At 42.3% G+C, this 19,006-nt stretch overlaps 1 protein-coding gene across 4 annotated transcripts in view; it reads left to right on the top strand.

The window, feature by feature from the left end:
• Positions 1 to 205: 205 nt before the first annotated feature.
• rtkna (rhotekin a) overlaps positions 206 to 19,006 on the top strand; it is a 53,172-nt gene continuing 34,371 nt past the window's right edge. For 3 of the 4 annotated variants that reach the window (XM_005729356.1, XM_005729355.1, XM_013909909.1), the window contains exon 1: positions 206 to 627. In XM_005729356.1, the coding sequence (XP_005729413.1) occupies positions 517 to 627 (111 nt within the window). In that variant the 5' untranslated portion in view covers positions 206 to 516. Of the gene's footprint in view, positions 628 to 15,272; positions 16,763 to 19,006 lie in introns of those variants that run through there. The other variant, XM_005729357.1, reaches the window with a different exon arrangement.

Genomic DNA, 19,006 nt, shown 5'->3' with positions numbered 1-19,006 from the left:
TAAATAGTTTGTGTTGTGAAAAAGTTTCCAAGTAATCGCTTCAGTGAAAAAGAAAAAAGAAAGGAAAAAGAAAAAAAGTGGGCCTGCAACAGGGTTTTCGAAGTGCAATAGTGAGTCTCTGCCATTCATCACCAGTAGAGGTCTCTGGATGCAGAGCAGGGCAAAGTTAGGTCTCAGTCAGCTGTACCACATGGGGTGTCACTGTGTCACTGCTGGACGCACTCGGGACAGTGCTGTGAAAACTGGGAAACTGCTGACAAGGAAAGGCCCTTCAATCGCTCTTTTCCTGCCAGAAGACCTGCTTCAGCCTCTCACATCAGAAGGAGCGCCGGTGTTTTGGGGTGGTTGCTTAAATTTTTGTGGGCTTTTTTGTTTTTTATGCCAACCTGGTTCTTGTGCGCTTTGGTTGTTCGGCAGTTTTCGAAGCGGCTTCTTACGCTTTGCGCTCCATTCAAGTTGAACTAAAACGCTCCACACGGGGCTTGCCCTGACTGAAGTTGCCAGAAAGCAGAAACGATGTTTTGCCGAAATCAAACAGCGAGAGCCACCGTTGCTCGCGGCTCTGCCCTTGAAATGGAGATACGGCGGGGGAAGTTCAGAAAGAGCGTTTTCCTGGACACATCCCAGGTAGACTCTGATTCTCCGATTCTCTTATCGCAGCCGTCTCAAACACACATACACACACACACAGAGAGAGAGAAGAGAAATGCTCTGTTTACAACTTCGACTGATCTCACTCCCTCTACAAACCAAAATATCTGGTAGACTTTTAATCTTGCTCCGAATGCGAGAGTGTAGCCTGCTTTGCTCGGCACACACACAAAAAAACGTAATTAAATTGCACAGGAGAGCTGCTGCTGCTGCTGCGCTCACGTCTTCAAATTAAACGTCTAATTGCAGCATTTCCAAACCGCTTTACCCGACTCTAAATAAAAACTAATAATGTACCCGCAGAGACTTTAACGTGTCTCTATGGTAACTTCCCCAGTGAGGTTGGCTTTAATATCCCCGAGAGGTTCAGCCTTGTATTGTGTAGTTTTGGTTATGATGCTTGAACCTTCAGATGCTTTTCTTTTTCTTTCATTAAATGTATTACATTATTCAATCATTATACATCTCTCTGACATTTTATCTGCAAACTTTCTCAAAGCAATTCACTTTTAATTCTTTTTAAATGTTTCACTTTTGACTGCTGGGCAATACATCCTCAACAATAAGTTGGGAACTAGGTCAAAGCTGTAGTCCTGTGTTTTCCCCCCTCAGCTGTTTGTCACTGGATTAGAACTGCAATTCTTCCTGCATGTTTTCCCTCTTCCTGCTTACAAATCGCCCATGTCAGCATCTGCTTCATATTAGCCACTGTTTGTCAGTAAAGCAGGCAGGCTTAGAAGTGACTTCCAAACTTACCTCTAATTATTTTTACTCACGATCCACTTTAATAGTGTTTGGGTGGAAGTCTTGCCTCTGTGCACCTCTCTTTGCACTCCCTTCCAGACATGCACACTTGCCTGTGAGCCCTCATTAGATTGCATGTTAATTTTAAACTGCTTTTAGTCAAAAGCACGTCCTTGTTGTTTTTGGATCTGCTAAATTAAAAGTACGCTCACATATGAGATGTGTCTGCAGTTCTGGAAGCTGATGATTGGGATTTTGTTTTGCCAGACAGGAGTAAGACAAGGGGATGTGTACGTGTGAAACAGTGTGTGTGAGCAAAGAGACGGGGAGGCCCAGATGTAAGAGGATACATAAGGAATGTTAATGGTGCAATATAGCAAACGATCAAGGCAGGGTATTGATTTGCTCTCTCCTACATCCCTGAATCTCACTTGCTTTATAACCGTGTGCAGGCATAAACATTGTCAGGCAACTGTATGTTCACCTGTTGTTTATAATTCATGTCACAAGAAAACACTACTAACCCCTGGGAGGTGAGGCACACTCCATCGTATTGATCCGCAGTCAGATTTACTCGGATCCGGCGTCTGAGGAGCCTGTATATATCATATCTGGCACACAGGCCCGCACAGGCCAGTTACACTCACTAGATGTGCAGCGGTGTTAATGTGGTTAAGTCTGTACAGCTTCGCAGACAGGAGGGGATGATCTCATGTCTTGTCTGGTTTCTATCAGGTGGTGCGAGCTGAAGATCAGACATTAAATAAAAAAAGGAGCTTACAAATTGCATAAACAAACATTCTCAAAGGCACTGTTATAAGAGGGATGAGGAAATAGCACAGTCTTTTTAGTGTGCAGAGCAGGAGTTATTAACCTTATTACATAGTAATCATTAATTTAGCCAGTGGGCTTTAGTGAAGGTTAGTGTTTACCTATTTTTGTACTGTTTTGTCTATTCTTTTGGGAAATTAAACCAAAAACAGTTGAAGTACTGATAAGAAATGACTAGCAACACCAGCCTCAAAGCTAGCTTCATAAATATTCCACCTCTAATTCTCATTACTTCCCCCCGGTCTCTGTATTAGTTATTTATCAGGGTAAAGACTTCCTTTCTTTTCACAACGACAACAATGATCACTTCCTTAACTCTGTAATCTGCTTTCCACTGGTTCTCATACAAGAGTAATTTGTGTCTCTGCCTTTGTTGCCAATGCTAATGATCCTCTTTCAGGAACTTGGGACCTTCCTCTGGCTCCCTGTGTTACGGGGCTCTCTCTGTGCCACCGTGGAACCAATCTGCAGCATTTCAATGAAGCGCTGTGAAAGCACCCTGTTTTCACAGTGCCAGGGAGTATCACGTTTGTGCGAATGTGCCAGCACTTGATTCTCTTATGTAAATATGTGCGAGCGAAGGTGGCCTGTGTCGAATTTTTCTAAGTCAGTGACATGTTATCAACAAATGAAACGCACACACCATTTATCAAATCCAGGCCCTTATATTCCATCAGATATACAGGAGTGCAATTATGAATTTGCATTGCATATTTTTTATCCTTTAAATGGCGTTAAAAAAATCCAGTGGCAGACGTTGGTGATTTCCATAAATTGTTTAAGTAGTGCAATTAGTTATGCAAATAAAATATTCAAATGTTTAAAATATTGCCAGGCTCTGCTCGACATTTAGATATATTACATCCACGGCAAGCTTTTTTTATGCTGCTTGAATGTAATTCGAGTGTCTCTACATTATCGAAACATAAAGGTCCTGGCTGGCTGTCTTGCAGTGTTCTCTCTCTGCGTCTTTTGCGGCATAGAGCCGAGGCATTCTGCTGTTTTTGTATCACAAATTGACAGGGTGATATGGCCACAAGCTGGAAGAGTGAGAAAGCGAACAAGTGATTTGTACAGATGTCCACACTGCAGCCGTCTCGTCGATCCTTTGACTGCCTGCTCAGTGGGAGCGAAGAGCACATCTGCTTTCTCACTCTGATCCACAAGGCCACCAGTGTATCTGTACACAGTCTATACACACACAAAAACACAAACACACACACTGTCTCCATCCTCACCAGCTCTGTTCTTTCAGCTGAAGCCAGCCAGGCATGCGGTGGGAGATTGGGATAGTGCAGTTATTATGGAGGTGGTGGTGGAATGTCCACTATTTCATTGCTCTGCCGTCGTGCCATGTTTAATTCAAGGATGGACCACACTGGTCCACAGCGCTGTGTCTAATACCAGCTATAAAGGGCCAGGAAGTGGTTAGGTATACGCGATGGCGCGCCCATCCACCCACACTCTTTTCTCAGCCTGCAACAGTGTATGGCAAGGTCTGGGAGTGTGCCATTTCTGTTGGGAAAAAGCTTTAACAGTTTTGGGTTGTGGTTGGCTTTGGTGTCATGCTCTCCTCCACCCTGTGTAGCCACAGGCTCTCTAAAGGAAGTATCCAAAGTGAACATAGTTGTGGCTTTAGTGAAATTTTGGATACTAACTGTCTTTGCTTATCATTTGGCCATAAAAAGAACACGTTAGTCAGCTAGAGAAAGGTTTATTTGCTTTGTTTTGTTTTTACTCATTTATGACCTTTTATCAGTCGAAACTGTTGCACCTTGGTAATATTTGATCTACTTTGGAGTTACAAACCAGTATGTTTTCTCCAGATGTTTAAACGTGTGTTTTATAGTTCACAGAGGCAGCGGCCTCCAAGTGCCGCTTCTGGTGTTTCATGTGGCCTGGCAGAAGACTGTGACCTCTTTATGTAAGCATATATCTGCCTGAGAGCACACACGAAGGGAGAGAGGTCGCGTAGATGTTGTCGGGAAAAACACTTTTTGCCAACAAAGACAAAGCACCCCAAGCCGTGCACCCGCTGAGTGAAGACTCACTTTGAAGGAATGCTGAAAGTCTCACATTCAAGGCAGGCCTGTGTACCAAAACAAAACAAAAAAACAATTGGCTTATTGCGCTGCACTGTTGCCAAAAACTAAACACTGTTCTGGGGCGTGAAATGCCTGGGAAGGGACTCAGAGGCCTGAGCTTTCTGAAGACTGGATGCACTCCGCTTTCCTGAATTCTTGAATAACTGCTTGAAGACTGCCCTACATAGAGATATGTGCGCGTGTGTGTGTGTGTGGGTGCATGCGCGTGTGTGTTTCACATGTGTACCCTCAGGGCTTTCTCGCATTTTTAACACTGCAGGGGTACAGGAGAGATGCCAGGGAAAAGTTTAGCCATTGTGAAACCTCTCTTCTTAAACAAAGCTTCGCCACTGGAGCTGTCTGCTGGGAGACTTTCTGGGTTTGATGTTTTAACCAGTAAATGTTTAACTTTTCTTTTCTTTTTTTTAATGGCGACGTCATTGCGGAGGACTTTTCCCACGCAGCGTCTGTGAGCTCGCACAAATTAAAATTGTTTAATCTCGGTTTCGTCGAGCCTCGGGTAAAATTCAACCAATGGCCTGCCATTGTTCCCCGTGGTAATGGCTGGACTGTTTGCCTAATGTGTTTGGTGATAGTGAGAACAAAGCTTTATTCTTCAAATAAAGTATTAAATAGATTCTAACTTCTTTCACTGTTGAACTCAACCCACGCGCCAATTTCTATTATTTTCATGCAGCAAGGCAAGGTTATGCTGTAGTTTATTATTTAACACAACGATCTGTTGTTTGGCATGAAAACTCACATCAACAATTCTTAATGTCTTAATAGTGATTTGAGTCTAATTTATTCATTTACTCAGTGAGTGAGCTATTCAAAGAAACAGCTGACAGTCACCTCGTAGTCTAGGTGTGTCTACAAAAGCCCTTAAGCTCTTGTATTGACAGTATAATATAAACTAAATTGCCATTGCAACACTGACTCAGTTGTTTGAATTTCATCATTGCTGTGAGTCTTTACATTTGCCAAGGGGAAAAATATTGTGTTACATATAAAACAAAATGTACAGTACACCTGTTTGTTGGGGTTTCTGTGACCCACAAACATGCACGCATCATTAGACTCAGAGATACAGAATGTCCTTGTGTGCTGGCAGCACTTTCCTCACAGCCTTATCTTATCTATAAGGCCCATTGGGTGGATAAAACTTTTAATGCTTGGGTTGCAGAGATGGTTAGTCTCATGATGGTAAAAGATAAAACTACATTTCAGGGTTATTGTGGGGACTTTTCATTTTTAGGCAATCAGTGTTAGCGCACTACTTTCTTACCCTCTATTGTGGCTTTGTTACAGTATTCTAGTTCAGTGATCTACTTCCAGCTTCTTGCTGCTGTGAATGGAAAGTTAGGCTGCCTTTGTGTAAGGACATAAGTGCTCTGGTCTTGCTGTGTGGTTAGTGTCTCTATTTGGCAGCTGGTGTCAGGGTGCAGTTTAACAGCTGAGGGTCTGCTGCTTCTTATGTTGCAAGTAAACCCCACCCAAACACTGATATGCGCTTTTGCACATTAAAGGGTTTTGTTGTGAACAAGGCGACAAGACCGATAGCAGAACAGGCGTGTAAAATATACATATAGGCACATAGAGGAAGTGAGTCCCACTTACAGCCAGTATCTAATTCACACATGCTGTACATTGTGAAGTCCCTGCCTACCGTACCAACAAGTATTATGAATGAAAGCTTATGTTTTAAACTTGCTGTTAGTCATTCATGTGATCATTCGGTCGTCCCCTGCCTCATACGCATACACAGACACACACATACAGACAGTGACTAAGCACCAGTGTCTCTCTGAGTAAGGTCCATTGCATATTCTCCTTTGTTCACCCAGCATACGCTGTCCTGTGTAAGGCTGTCACTGGCAGTGATTCGGTTAACAGACAGACAGAGAGCTAAGTATTGGAGGCTTAATCACTGGATACTTTCCCACTCTCCCAGATGGGAAACTTCCTCCATGCATCATCAGAGCTGTCTCACTCAGTTACTACCTCAGTTAGTGAGGTGGATAAAGCTTTTGAGTCAGAGTAACCCAGACTTGTTGCCATACAAGTCCCTTCTTGTCTCCATCCTCTCGTAATATTGGGAAAGAGGGTAATGTTACAATGGAAGGATTTGTGTTCGTCCGTTGTTGTGAACTAAGCTCACGTATAGAGTATGAATGGCTGCGACATGGCATTAAAGAAATATGACATGAACTAGAATAGGCTCTGAATAAGGTAGTAGAACAGCGCTGTGTGATTTCCTCTGGATTGTATGACAGAAATGGTAAATTTAATGGAATGTAGAGCAGGTAAACCCTTTGTTCTGTATCCGTTTGCCAGTCGTTGTTCTTCTAATTCTATCATTCCTAACACCTTCTTTCTCCCAAGAGCCATATTATGTGGGCCACTCCACTGCTTTCGGGCTCAGATCCCCTGATGAAACAGGGAAATGGGTCCATTTTGACACATACTTCAGGGCTAACCCACTTTACTGATCCAGATTCTTTACTTATGGAAAGCCACAGACGATTTGGTTTATGTTCCTTTAGTCTCTGTTTTTTAAATTACTTTTTTTTTTTTTTTATTATTCAGCCAACTTGTTCAGCCAAGCTCAAACACACTGCACAACATCATTTGACTGTCTTATGTTAGAAGTATCTTCTTCCTTCTAACACAAGACCCCCACTGAGTACAGCTTTGTTAAACATTGACAAAAAGGCACACATGCACACCCAAATTCCAACATGCGGTATCATTTACAGTCCGAGGCACTTGTCGTCAGCCCCTTTTATTACCGAGGGCTTAGAAACACGAGCGGCTTTGTCTCCATGAAGAAAAATGCCATTCTCTGACAAACATGCTGTGCTTGAAATAGAAATCTTTGTAGATGTTGGCGTTTGTATGTCGCGCTTGGAATTTGGGTTTATGAAATTATAAAACCCCCGAGGTTTGAGGTTTCCTACATCTTGTATGGCCCTAGAAGCCAAAGAGGGCAACAGTGAGGGAAAAAAAAAACTCGCTTTGCACGCTGTGTGGGTTCATTGCAACATTTCATATTCTAACTTTAGCCTGTAACTTCACCAGGGACAAGTCATTAACCTTCAATTCCACACATTCAATAAGGCTGAAGGATATGGGGCATGTCTATGTCAGCCCACTGTGCTACACCTTTTTCTACAGCTCTTTTTGTTCTGGTCTTGTCTTTCATTTCTTTTTCTGCACAAAGAGGCTTATAACCACCTAACATTAATATGAAATAGATAGAGTCAGGGCCTCTCTTTTATACAGGGGAACGCACAGTGAAAGGAATCAATACTGAGAAATGTTCAGAGGGGCAAGCGGGTGTGTTGTGCATGCCCGTTCCTGCACTGATCCAGGCTATTGTTTTCATTTTGTGTAATCTCACTGAGATACAAAGTGATGTGTTCAAGGTAAATGACCGACTGCACCCTACTGTGAACGGCATGTAATAACCGATAAACTGTGGATGTTTCAGATGTAGGTATTGTGTTGCTCTTTGTACCAAATAATTTAGTGCGGCGTTGGTTCTGAATTCACAGCCGCATCTTAAATTTGTTGCAGCGCAGCCTAATGGGGAGTTCTCTGAATGTTACCGTGGAGAGGAGAGGGCAAAGGGGGCACAAGCGCCAGCGATGTTCTCTGTTTTGTTGATGCCAAGCAGGTGTTTGACTTTATGAGAGCAGATGGTTCTACTATGCATGTCTGCTTTCCCAGCATGCTGCACAGTGTACAAGTCCCTGCCAGCATGCCTGCGTCTTAATGTGTGTGTTTACTGGGCCCAGTGGCAGACGGTGCACTGTCACATATTGTAGTAAGGTTGGGTTTTTTGCTGATGTCTCAGCACTTATTTTCTGTGGTCTGTCCCTGTGTTTTTTCGTTATTGCCTACCTCAAGGAACGAAAGCGATCATTGTAGGTGTTCACTCATGCGGATTTTTGATGTTTAATTATGCATGCCGTCAGATATGAATGATACTCTGAATACCTTTGTGACTATACCATCAAATGTGAGCCGCATTTCGATGTGAAAAAGCACTTGTAGTGTCAATCATATTGCCAAAAAGATATTAGGTAGAGCAGATCGAATGCCAGTTTGCATCGTTTGACAGCAGTAAAATAGGATGGCCAATCAGGGCTTCAAAATGTCATAACAGCACAAAGGAAAAATCAGTCAAAAACTGCCTTAAAAGTATTTCACAGCATGCAGCCATCTGATACACCTTTATAGTAGTGTTCGTGGTTTTGTTGGACTTTTCTTGTACGTCACACTGAAATACACTGCAATCAGTCAATCTTGTGATTAATTGTCTAGCCAGAAAATGAACTTTTCTGCTAATTACAGCTTCACAGATGCTATGATGTGCTGTTTTATGTTTCATAGTTAATTTAAGAAAATCAATTGGAGGCATTGTTTGAACAAAAGGGTAATTTGAAGAAGGCACTTAGAGTTTGAAGAATTCTTATGGAAGATTCTGCTACACTGCTCAAAAAAACAGTCAGTTAAACGTCATGGATATTGATCTGGTCAGTTAAGTAGCAGAGGGGGTTGTTAATCAGTTTCAGCTGCTTTGGTGTTATTGCAGTTAACGATGGGTGAAGTCGAACAACAATAGGGCAATCCCCAAAGCAGGAATTGTTTTACAGGTCAAGATTACTGGCATTTGTTCCTACCTCATCTTTTCATTTGACTAGTGTCAGTGTCACTACTTGTAGCATAAGGTGATACCTGGACCCTACAGAGGCTGCACACAATCCTCTAGGACAGAACATCAACATTTGTCATTGCCAGACGGTTTGCTGTGTCTCCCAGCACAATCTAAGAGCATGGAGGAGATTCCAGGAGAGACGGCAGTTGTTCTAGGAGAACTGGACAGGGCCGTAGAAGGTCTTTAACCCATCGGCGTGACTGGTGTCTGCTCCTTTGTGCCAGAAGGACCAGCATGAGCTCGGCCAGAGCTACAAAATAACCTTCAGCAGGCTACTGGTATGAATGTCTCTGACCAGACAATCAGAAACATAATTCATGAGGGTGGCCTGAGGACTCAGCATCCTTTAGTCTTCCCTGTGCTCAATGCCTGGCACCGTGGAGCTCGACTGGCATTTGCCATAGAATACCATAATTGGCAGGTCCATCGCCGACCTCCTGTGCTTTTCACAGATGAGAGCAGATTTATCCTGAGCATATGTAGCAAATGTGAAAGGGCGTGGAGAAGCTGTGGAGAAAGCATCATGTCCAGCATATTTCTTTCCTTAGATTTCTGGCATGTCTTTAAATTCTGTAAGTTGAATGAACCTTTCCCTCAAATTATGTGACATCCTTTTCTTCTTAAAACATAACCCAGTTCATATCAGTATAGATATCCGGCATGATTGTTTTCCCCATTGACATCTGATGTGCTTCTAAACAGTGTATTTGCTGAAGTTAGGTTAAATTAATACTTCACTAACTGAAGAAAAAGCGCAGTACAAAATCACCGATGTGTATAAAAAAATTAAACCCAACATGTTGTTGGTTTTACATAAAGGGCACATTATGCATTATTATCTTTCTGTGCCTGTGTCCAAACTCAACCCTCACTGCATAATTCCCCCGAGTACAATGAGCCAGCCAGTCAGAAAACCTAAGAAATGCTAGTGGCTGCAAGATAAATCATTTGCACGGTGTCATGTGAATATGAAAGAAACATTTTTATCAAGAAGTTCATTCCAGTGCTGAAGATTATTTTTTGAATATTCTGAATCGAGGGGGGAATTTATAAACAACGAAGACCTTCAGTTCGTATAAGGTAATGCTGCCTTTCCATACCTTTTTGATTAAAATGCCACATTAGGTCCTCTCCCTCCTCGTTCCAAGCTGGCAAAAGTATTAAACCTAGCATAAAGATGCAGTGTTTGTTTGATTTGTAGTTTCCTGAATGTCTCCTCTGCAGGTGTTTAGTCTTGTATTGTTTCTGCAGATGTTTCAATTAGTGGCTCTTGCTTTGGTTTTTACCCACAAACAAACAGCGCCTTGGCATCAATCAGTGATAAAAATAAGTTTTATAGTCCAGCAGGCATGACCTCATGCCTAATAAAACTACAGGTTTTCAACCTTTTGTTTTTATAATCTTACTGTTTATATTTGGAAACATTGTCCTCTTCTTCTTCTTTTTGAACTTCTCGTGTCTGTGAAAGTCATCTTTGTCACGTCTGGTTTTAGTTGGAAACAAACAGGAGCTTTTTTTTTACATCCTTTTCCCTTTTTTTTGTTGTTCTTGTTTTTTTTTACTTCCCCAGATTAGAGGCTTTTAAGTGCACCACACAGACATCAAAGCTTTTTCACTTCAGGCTGTGTGTAACCATTATTTCTCTGTGAAGTACTCTGTAACTTGCACTGTTAAACAGTGATTCCCTCGGCGGCACATCTTGCTGTTGCAGCTGCTTAATCTGCAGGGGGAGCCATTGTTCCATTTCACATTGCACAGCTGCTGAGCCGCGTCTTTCTCCTTCCCTTCACAATTTTAAATGTTCACTTTATATTCATGTTACGGTCATGAATACTAATTTTAGAAAATAATTCACATTTTTAAAAAAAAACGTAAATGAATTGCCTTGGTGTACACATCCTCCCTGAGCCACACACATGTCCTTGTATATTGCACAGCCTGCACCCCTGAGGCAAGAAATCAATTGAGATGAATTTCCTAACGAGAGAGTTCCTCTTTCACTGAGATGTCTGGTCCTTCAGAGTGATGAGATGCTGCAGTCTCCTGTGACCAGCTGAGCTAGCGTTCCTGAAAGTCAGCAATGATTCTGGGGAGCAGCCAAACTGCCGCTGAACTGCTGAACTGTCTCTATAGTCGTCTGTATTAGAGTCTGTTTTTCTTTCACAGCTATCAGTAAAATGGGTGATACTGAGAAATAAGATCAGCCCTCCAACTAAGCACTTAAAACACTCCCTGGCCTACTACCCTGACTTAGGCAGCCTCCTCGCCCAGATCTTGTATGCTAACCCATGGGTTCGGGTGAAGGCATCTATTACAGTATGGGATTTCCAATGAAAGAAGAATATCTGTTGCGTGATTTGCAGCCGGATGTCTGACTTTTCATCTTCAGCGTTGCACACATCACCACAACATCCTCTTTACCTAACCTTAAAGTAGAAGCTCCATCATTTGGACAGATTTCTTATTAAGTGTATCACACTTCAAGCCGATACACCTAATAACAAGCTAGGCTGTTGTTGCGATTTACAATGTCATTACACCGTTTCTGCGCCTGAGTTATGACTCTGTGGCTGTCGCCGCAGGTTTTTCATGCTCTGTAACTGAGAACTGACCTCTGGAGGGGGTTTCCTTATGAAATGTCTGGTTTCACAGCTCATCACGCACGGCTCTCATCATGTTGAGCAGTGTCTGCCTTAAACTACCCTAACACTGCCAAGTAATTGAAGTCTTGTGATATTCCAGTCTGTTGAGTCAGATTTTCTGTTTCTGTGCGCCTGTTCTTACTTTGATCGGAGCATTTTTTTCCCTCACTGTGTGCAATCACAAAATATTTTAATTTTATCTTAATGTAAAACAAAAAAAAACTTCACCTTTGTGACTTTTTGTGTTAAATGTTGGTGTACAGTGGCTGATTTGGTGGTCTGGGAGGTCTTTTTTTTTCTTCTGTGTGACCAAAAATCTACTTGAACGTGTGAAAAACGTTTGTAACAATCCCGTTTCATTTTAACAACAGTATTTGCGAGCATGATCAAAGGCACTTGTCTAAATTTGGAGACCATTTTTCTTACAACTTGTTTATATCTATTTATGTCTAGATGTGCATTTGTGTATGTAAGCGTGGGTTGCTGTCTGTGTCCCTGTGTGTAATTTAAGCGAGTGGGAGTCGTGGTGGAGTTCAGATTTCAGATTTGGTTTTGATGATAGTCAGACTTCTTTGTTGTGGTTTGGGGCACGGCTGCCTGAGGCCCTCGTGTGGTTCCCTGCCCTGTTCTGCCGCCACACTGTGCCTCAGACCAAAGACAGCATTTAACTTTTTACACATATCGATTTACATAAAGAAATAATCGAGTTACTCATTAATGCTGATTAGAAGTTTAACATTACATTTGTTTGAAAATCACCAGTATGATTATTTTCTTTACACTCTTTTTTTTTATCTCCCTAATATTATTTTATATTTATGGATTGCTGGTCTAAACAATAGGAATACTCTGTGTTCAGATTTGTGGGATCTGCCGATGATGTTTTATTACAACATGTCTTTCTGCTTTTTGACATTTGAAAACATTTGATAAAGGAAACCTGGGTGTTTTGAATTGTGCCACCAAACCCAGCCCTTTCTGTCATTTATGCATGTGGAAGATTTTTAAAGATTAAAACAATAATAAATCCGTCTTTAAGCCAAAGTACTTTTTTTTCCAACGTATACATGCACACTGCCGTTTTTCATTGTTATGTTTTTCTAACATAACAAAGTGTCTCCAGAATGTCTGTCCTACACAATAACATCAACCTCTTGTTTCTTTTCTTTCTCGCTAAATTGAAAAGCACCTCTGACTTCAGATTTACAGATGGGTGTCATGTTAAAGTGGAGAAAAAGACTTGTCCAAGTTGCACAGTTAAATTCTAAAAGAACAGCCCCACCATTGTTGTTTCGGCTAGATTCATGTATGCTAACCCAAGCAGTTGTGTCCCGAGCAGTTGCAGTGCTGACGGACAGTTTCTGTATATTATACAGCCAAGCGCCCAATAAAACCAGTTTGTGTTACATGTTGATGTGTCTCTGCTGTCAGACAGCCGAACAAGTAAAAAACAGTGGCTGAACCATGCCCATTAAAACGCCTGTTAACTAGCTCTCACCTACTGCCATTTTCCAAGCTGCTGCTCTTTTATTCTAAATCCTGATTTGAATCCTGTTTGCCAAGTCACCACTCACTAAAGTTAAAAACAACAGCTGTGCTGTGGTTTTGACTATATTTACACAATATGTTGGAAGCGACAGAATCTTTCATTCAGGTCTGTTTCCTCTGTGGTCATCTGAACGTGCTGCTGCTGTGCTCTGTCACTCACAGACGTGAAGCTGAACGGACCGTGGGCAGCAGCACTTCTGCTGGAATTAGAACTACAGACAGTGAAACAGCCTGTTTGGAGCAGAGCTAAAATCAGGTTTATTATAGGCCTGGCAGAATGAAGGATCTGTCTGGTATCCTGAGCTGAAACTTGAAGTGCACATTGTGGAGATATGTGGGGCAATCTTATAACTTGTTAAAGCAGGTATAACAGCTTTTCATCCATCCATCTTTCGGAATTGTTTTTCCAACGTGAGGTAAGATGCTGGGCACATTCTGGACAGGCTGCTGGTCCATCACAGGGCACAGGGCAGGTATAATATTTCCTGTTTAATGTTGTTTGGCAGAGCACCACCAGGTCACTCTGTGCTTTGACTCCAGTGTGTTTTCCTCCAGCCGATTAGGTGTACAGACAGGAAGTTTTCCATATTCCTCCACACTTCCTTTCAGGAACAACAGAGGCACCGGGTATTGTCTTTAGAGAGGTTCAACCCTCTGTGATTCTATTATGCAAGGTTCAGTGTGTGTGTGTGTGTGTGTGTGTGTGTGTGTGTGTGTGTGTGTGTGTGTGTGTTCTCTGTTTTCATTAAACCTCAGAGTTGGTGAGGGATTAACTGGTTGTGTAATACATTGGCTCCCTCATAGCAGCCAATTAGCACATCTGGCCCTGCTTCAGTCAGAAGAACAGTCACTGCTAATGCAACAGTCAATCAGGTAACTGCTATTTAACATCGCAAAATCGGTGAGGCCCAAAGGTGTCAGGCTTCTACACATCCCTCTAATCAGCTGTCTCTGGCTAGCTGAGTTTGCCCTATTCTCAGTGGCTTTGGGCCAAGATGCAGTGTTTGAGCTGGTTAAACCGCCTGTCAGTATGCCCTGTCATTGAGATAATAGCTGTTTTCTGTCTGTTTTTGTTCAGCCTCTAGGCATTTGTCATAATATGTAAGTCTTTGTGGTTTACTGCAGGGAGATTTACCTGCAGCCAGTTCTGCCTCGGGGAACTGCTGCTGTTGTAATGGAGCTTAAGGACAAACTAAATAGATTAAGTGATATTGGAGTAGTTTATATATTTTATATTGATTTTATCTTTTGTTGTTTGTTCATTCTTTAAAAAAACATATAAAGATAAGATAAGCTGACTTATTAAGTTTGTTTCAGCACAGGTTAGTACAGTAGTACAGAGTTCAGCATATTTCTGAGGTCTTGTTGGATTAACATTTTTCCATTTCAGCAGCATGCCAGGTCACCTTTCACAGAGGATCGGCTGCATGTGATTTTAGATTCTGAGTGATTTATGTATCCAGTCAGACGCGCACACGCTCACACAAAGAGATGCCAAAAAGCACCTCTTTGCATTTTAACTCAACTATTTCTTTTTCCACCCCCGGAACAATAAATCTCCTGTCTTACTGCATATGTTGGTATCTGCAGCAGATTAGCCGGCTGATTTGAACTCTAAGGGTGGAGGCTTTTCTTGGGGAAATGACCTGGCTTTACTGCTGGCGCCCCTGGCTCTGCCTCTTTGAGGTGAAAGGGCTTAATCAGCGCTTTTGTTTTCACTGTTTGCATGTGTTCACAAGTTTAGGAGACATGCTCCAGGGTGATGGAGTTCCATATGGACATGTGTGTAGAGAAGAGTCATCCCAAATATCTTGTAAAACTGAGGAATGTGGTGGGAAAACATCCTGTCACTATGTCATGTAACTTTGTTTTAAGGGGTGATCTGACTAATGATGAATCCTTTCTGGTGACCTCTGACTCACCTCAGTGTTAAAGAGCAGAAGAATTTGTGTCCTTTTAATTAATGTGTCTGAGTGAGTAAGTAGCCTGCAACGTAACGCCGGTTTCCTGTTGAGGGGTCGGCTTGTGGTTTGCTCAGCACAAGGAAGGATACACGCATCACAGCAGCGCGGGCATGAGCGCACTGGAGAGGAGACTGGGGTGACTTTTGTTTTTTCTTCCACACCGTATTTTGTGTGGAGCAGATTCCGATTGACTGTAAACAGTTTTTCCCAGACATAAACGCAACCATCAGGGGAATTTGTGGCTGAAAGTCACATGGAGTGAAACTTTGGGATTCTCTCTGTTGAGAACACAGGAAACTGCAGCCAGCTGTGATCTTTGGAAAGGAGACCGACTTCTGGCGTGGAAAGAAGCGCTTTATTTTCAAAGTAGGGAATATTCTCGCTTTGATAAGGACCCCCACACGCAAAAAAATGACTTGAAGAACCAAAAATATTTGTTGGATATTTTAAGAATTTCCTGGAGAGTTAACAGTTGTCCACTGATACATGAAAGGTTTGCGCAGTCTGTTTTCAAAGCAGGTCTTTTTGAACTGTGCTCACGCGTGTGACCCTGATCTATGTATATTGAGCGACTCTTTTGGGATACGTGATATTTTTTTAAAAAAGTTAATCGTACAAAATGAGTCAAATATGAGTATTTCCACTGTTTAAATGTTTCCTGAAGCACCTCTTCTTGAATTAAGCCGGTTTTCTGTGATATTTCGGTGTACATTCCCACTCTTACTCCACTCTGACACTGTAATTCTCCATTTATTATCAGGCTATTAAGATGAACAAAGCTCTCCGCCCCGCTGTGCTTGCGTGCTGGTGCGGTATTTGCTTTATGTTTGTGTTTGCTTTATGGGCGTGAGTTCTGCTTTGGCAGTCTCTCTCTCTCTCCTCCGTTTCTTATTTTTTAAGAGTTATTATCAACACCAGAGGCGCGTCGTAGGGGTTAATTTAGCGCCGAGTTGGGCAGCGTGAGGGCGCACACAGTGGAGTAGTTGTGCCTATCATTCCCGCAGAGGCGATGCCCTTTTGTGGAAAAGGTCTCTTGTCAAAGAGGACAGACGGCGTTCACAGTCGGGACACAGAGACACAAAGAGAACAATTGCATTTTAAAAGCCTCCATTCTTTTCCAGCTGCCGCTGGGTGTTGACTGTGGGTGTTTGAGAGGATCGTTGTCGCCCGGAGAGAAAAGTACAGAAGAAGAATACGCGCCGTGAACGAGTTGGGGGAATTTTATGGACAGGGTTGCTACAGTGCAGTCGATGCTGTCATCCACTCCACCTCTTGTCTGCTTTCCCGGTCCTACTCGGCTTGTTTTGGATGCGGAGATGAACTTTTACGCGTTGTTTTACGCACTGATTTCTTTCTTAATCATTGACGACTGAACAGGACACTGCCATAATGAACTCAATGTCCCCGGTTCCTGCGGGGTAGGGGTCTGAACTCGACAACTTCAAAAAGAAGTCTATCTTTTCGTTACCTGCCTAAAGGATGCCAGTTGATAAGCACGCAAACATGGAGGAAAAACTGTGGATACTGGAAGATCTCAATATGATGTACATTCGTCAGATTGCGCTCAGTTTGCAGGTAAAAGGGCAGATTTAATTTTGTTATGGGCAATCGCCTCTGTCTGACTTTTGCAAGCTTGTTTTATGTTTGTTGCTGGCATTGCTGTGTCTAGTTTACAGCATTTCAAAGTTGGGTATGTTAGCAAAAGTGTTTTGTTTTGGGGGTTTTTTAAATTAATTTTTGTGTCCCGATTGATCAACTGTGAGCACAACCAGTTTGGCCGATAAATGAAATTCTACTTTCAAATATGTGCTCCCCAAAGTACAGTGCATCCTCTGTCTGCAGTCTGCAGCTGTTGCAAAGTTTACAGAGGGGTTGTTTGAGGAATCTTTCTATGTGACAAACAAGTTGCACTGACGCTGGTGCGGGCTCTTCTTTTTACAGATGGCAAAGCTCTTACTGACAGCAAACAGAAAACAACACTGCATGCCATCCATCTCTCCCTCAGTGTCTCCCCTCCCAACTGGGGTTCACACACAGTCCACAGCTGCACATGTGGGCCTCACAAGTCCCTGTGGGAGTGTGCATGCATGTCTGTATGTGAGAAAGAGTGTGCTATTGTGCTCCGAGTAAGACACAGAAGGGAATCAATCCGTTTAATTTGACAAAAGCTTTATTGAGCATGCACTATCTAACCTCCGTCCTTTTGCAAATCACCACTGTCTTTGTTCCTCTTTCCTTTTTGGAGGAAATACCTGAAGAATGAGTGCTTCATTCAATAGAGTTAAAAGGCAGAAGAGACATATGGCCATTGGAAATGCTACAGGAATGTCAAAGAGATATTCTAATATTCTTTCTTTTCTGTCTGTATAAGCTGAAAAAAATATTGCCTGTCTGTGCTGCAGCTGTGTCAGAGGTTTCAAAAGCAGAGAGTTTGTTTCTCACCATGTCAACAGAACTCTAGTCCAAAAAGTCTTACACTGTGTGACATGGAAGCAATATAAGAGGTGATATTACTCATGCTGTGTTGTACCTGCAAGCATTTGGCATTGTTTTTGAATTTGAAGTGTTTCTTTGTTTGTGTACCCATGCCAAGTGCCACAGAGCATGCCAGGTGTCTGGCTTTTCATCACATAAGGGAAGAAGCTATGAAGTCATGGAGACTGCTGCCAACTCCAGGTTAAGTGAGGCCTGGTATATTCTTTTTTTCTAGGATGCTTTGGTTTTTCTGACTCTTGAACTGTCTTTGAATGTATCATTCAATTTGCTCAAGAATATCTTTATAGTATGTGTGCCTAAAAATAGCTACACAAGTTCTTAATGACAACGTGATCAAACACTAATCAGGGTGTTAGTTGCTGCTACAGAGGCTCTTTTGATGAAGAATGCTGTTTACTGCTTGGACATAGAGCAGAAAATGGTGCGTTGTCTGAGTATTAAATCTAAGGCATTACTGTGGAATGTAGATAACGAGGAGTTTCTGTCTCAAGATCTTTGTGCTTGTAAGCATTGAGCCGTCTCGGTTCCAGTTTAATTTTTGTAAATGCAATTACAAGGGTAGACGTGTGCAATAACAAGATGATGGCCTCTAATTCAGTCATGTGGGAAAGTTTTCTTGTTGCTTCCCCTGCTTCACAGGGAGTTCAAAGGTGAAGTGTCAGCTGCAGAGAGGCTTTACTCTGCATTAACCTGTGGGAATTTCAGTGTGGTGGATGGCCTTGCTCCATACTTTTGACTGGTAAACACTCAGTTGTTTGCTCAAATGCTCATTCATTCACCCGCCCCCCTGCCACAATTTCTTCTGTGCCTGGGTGGTTTTATGAGACAAGGATTCTTTGACTGAGCTGCGCTGCATGGCCCACACTGACTGCAATTTCAGCTAGCTATGGGTGTTTTTTGCTCCAGGGTCTTTCATAAGTGTCCTTTAGGATCATCAGAGCTTGCAGTTATTACATGTGAGCCCTTTTCTCCTCCATGTGATTTTTTTTCCCCCCCTGCGGCAACATAACTTATATGTACAACATATCTGAGGGATGTAGAGGTAGTCCTTCTTTGTTATAGATTTTCTTCACTGATTATTTCAGAAGTGAAGAGAGCATTTCAAAAGAAAAAATTAAGGAGATTGCACATAGGTGTACTGAGGCGCTGAGGCATTATTCAAGCATTTATAATTGTAGCGCTAGGAGGGAGGAAGGAACATTTATTTTCAAGCTCAGTAAGATGCAACATCTCTCCTCTTCATGTTTTTACAAGTCTGTTAGAGTAGCTGTTGCTACATTCGTGGTTCAGATGTTTTCAATATTCTGTCTCTTTTATGAGGCC

Source organism: Pundamilia nyererei, unplaced genomic scaffold (genome assembly GCF_000239375.1).
Source record: "Pundamilia nyererei isolate P.nyererei 1_Seehausen unplaced genomic scaffold, PunNye1.0 scaffold00033, whole genome shotgun sequence".
Classification (NCBI taxonomy): domain Eukaryota; kingdom Metazoa; phylum Chordata; class Actinopteri; order Cichliformes; family Cichlidae; genus Pundamilia; species Pundamilia nyererei.
This window is presented reverse-complemented; position numbering and strand designations above follow the sequence as displayed.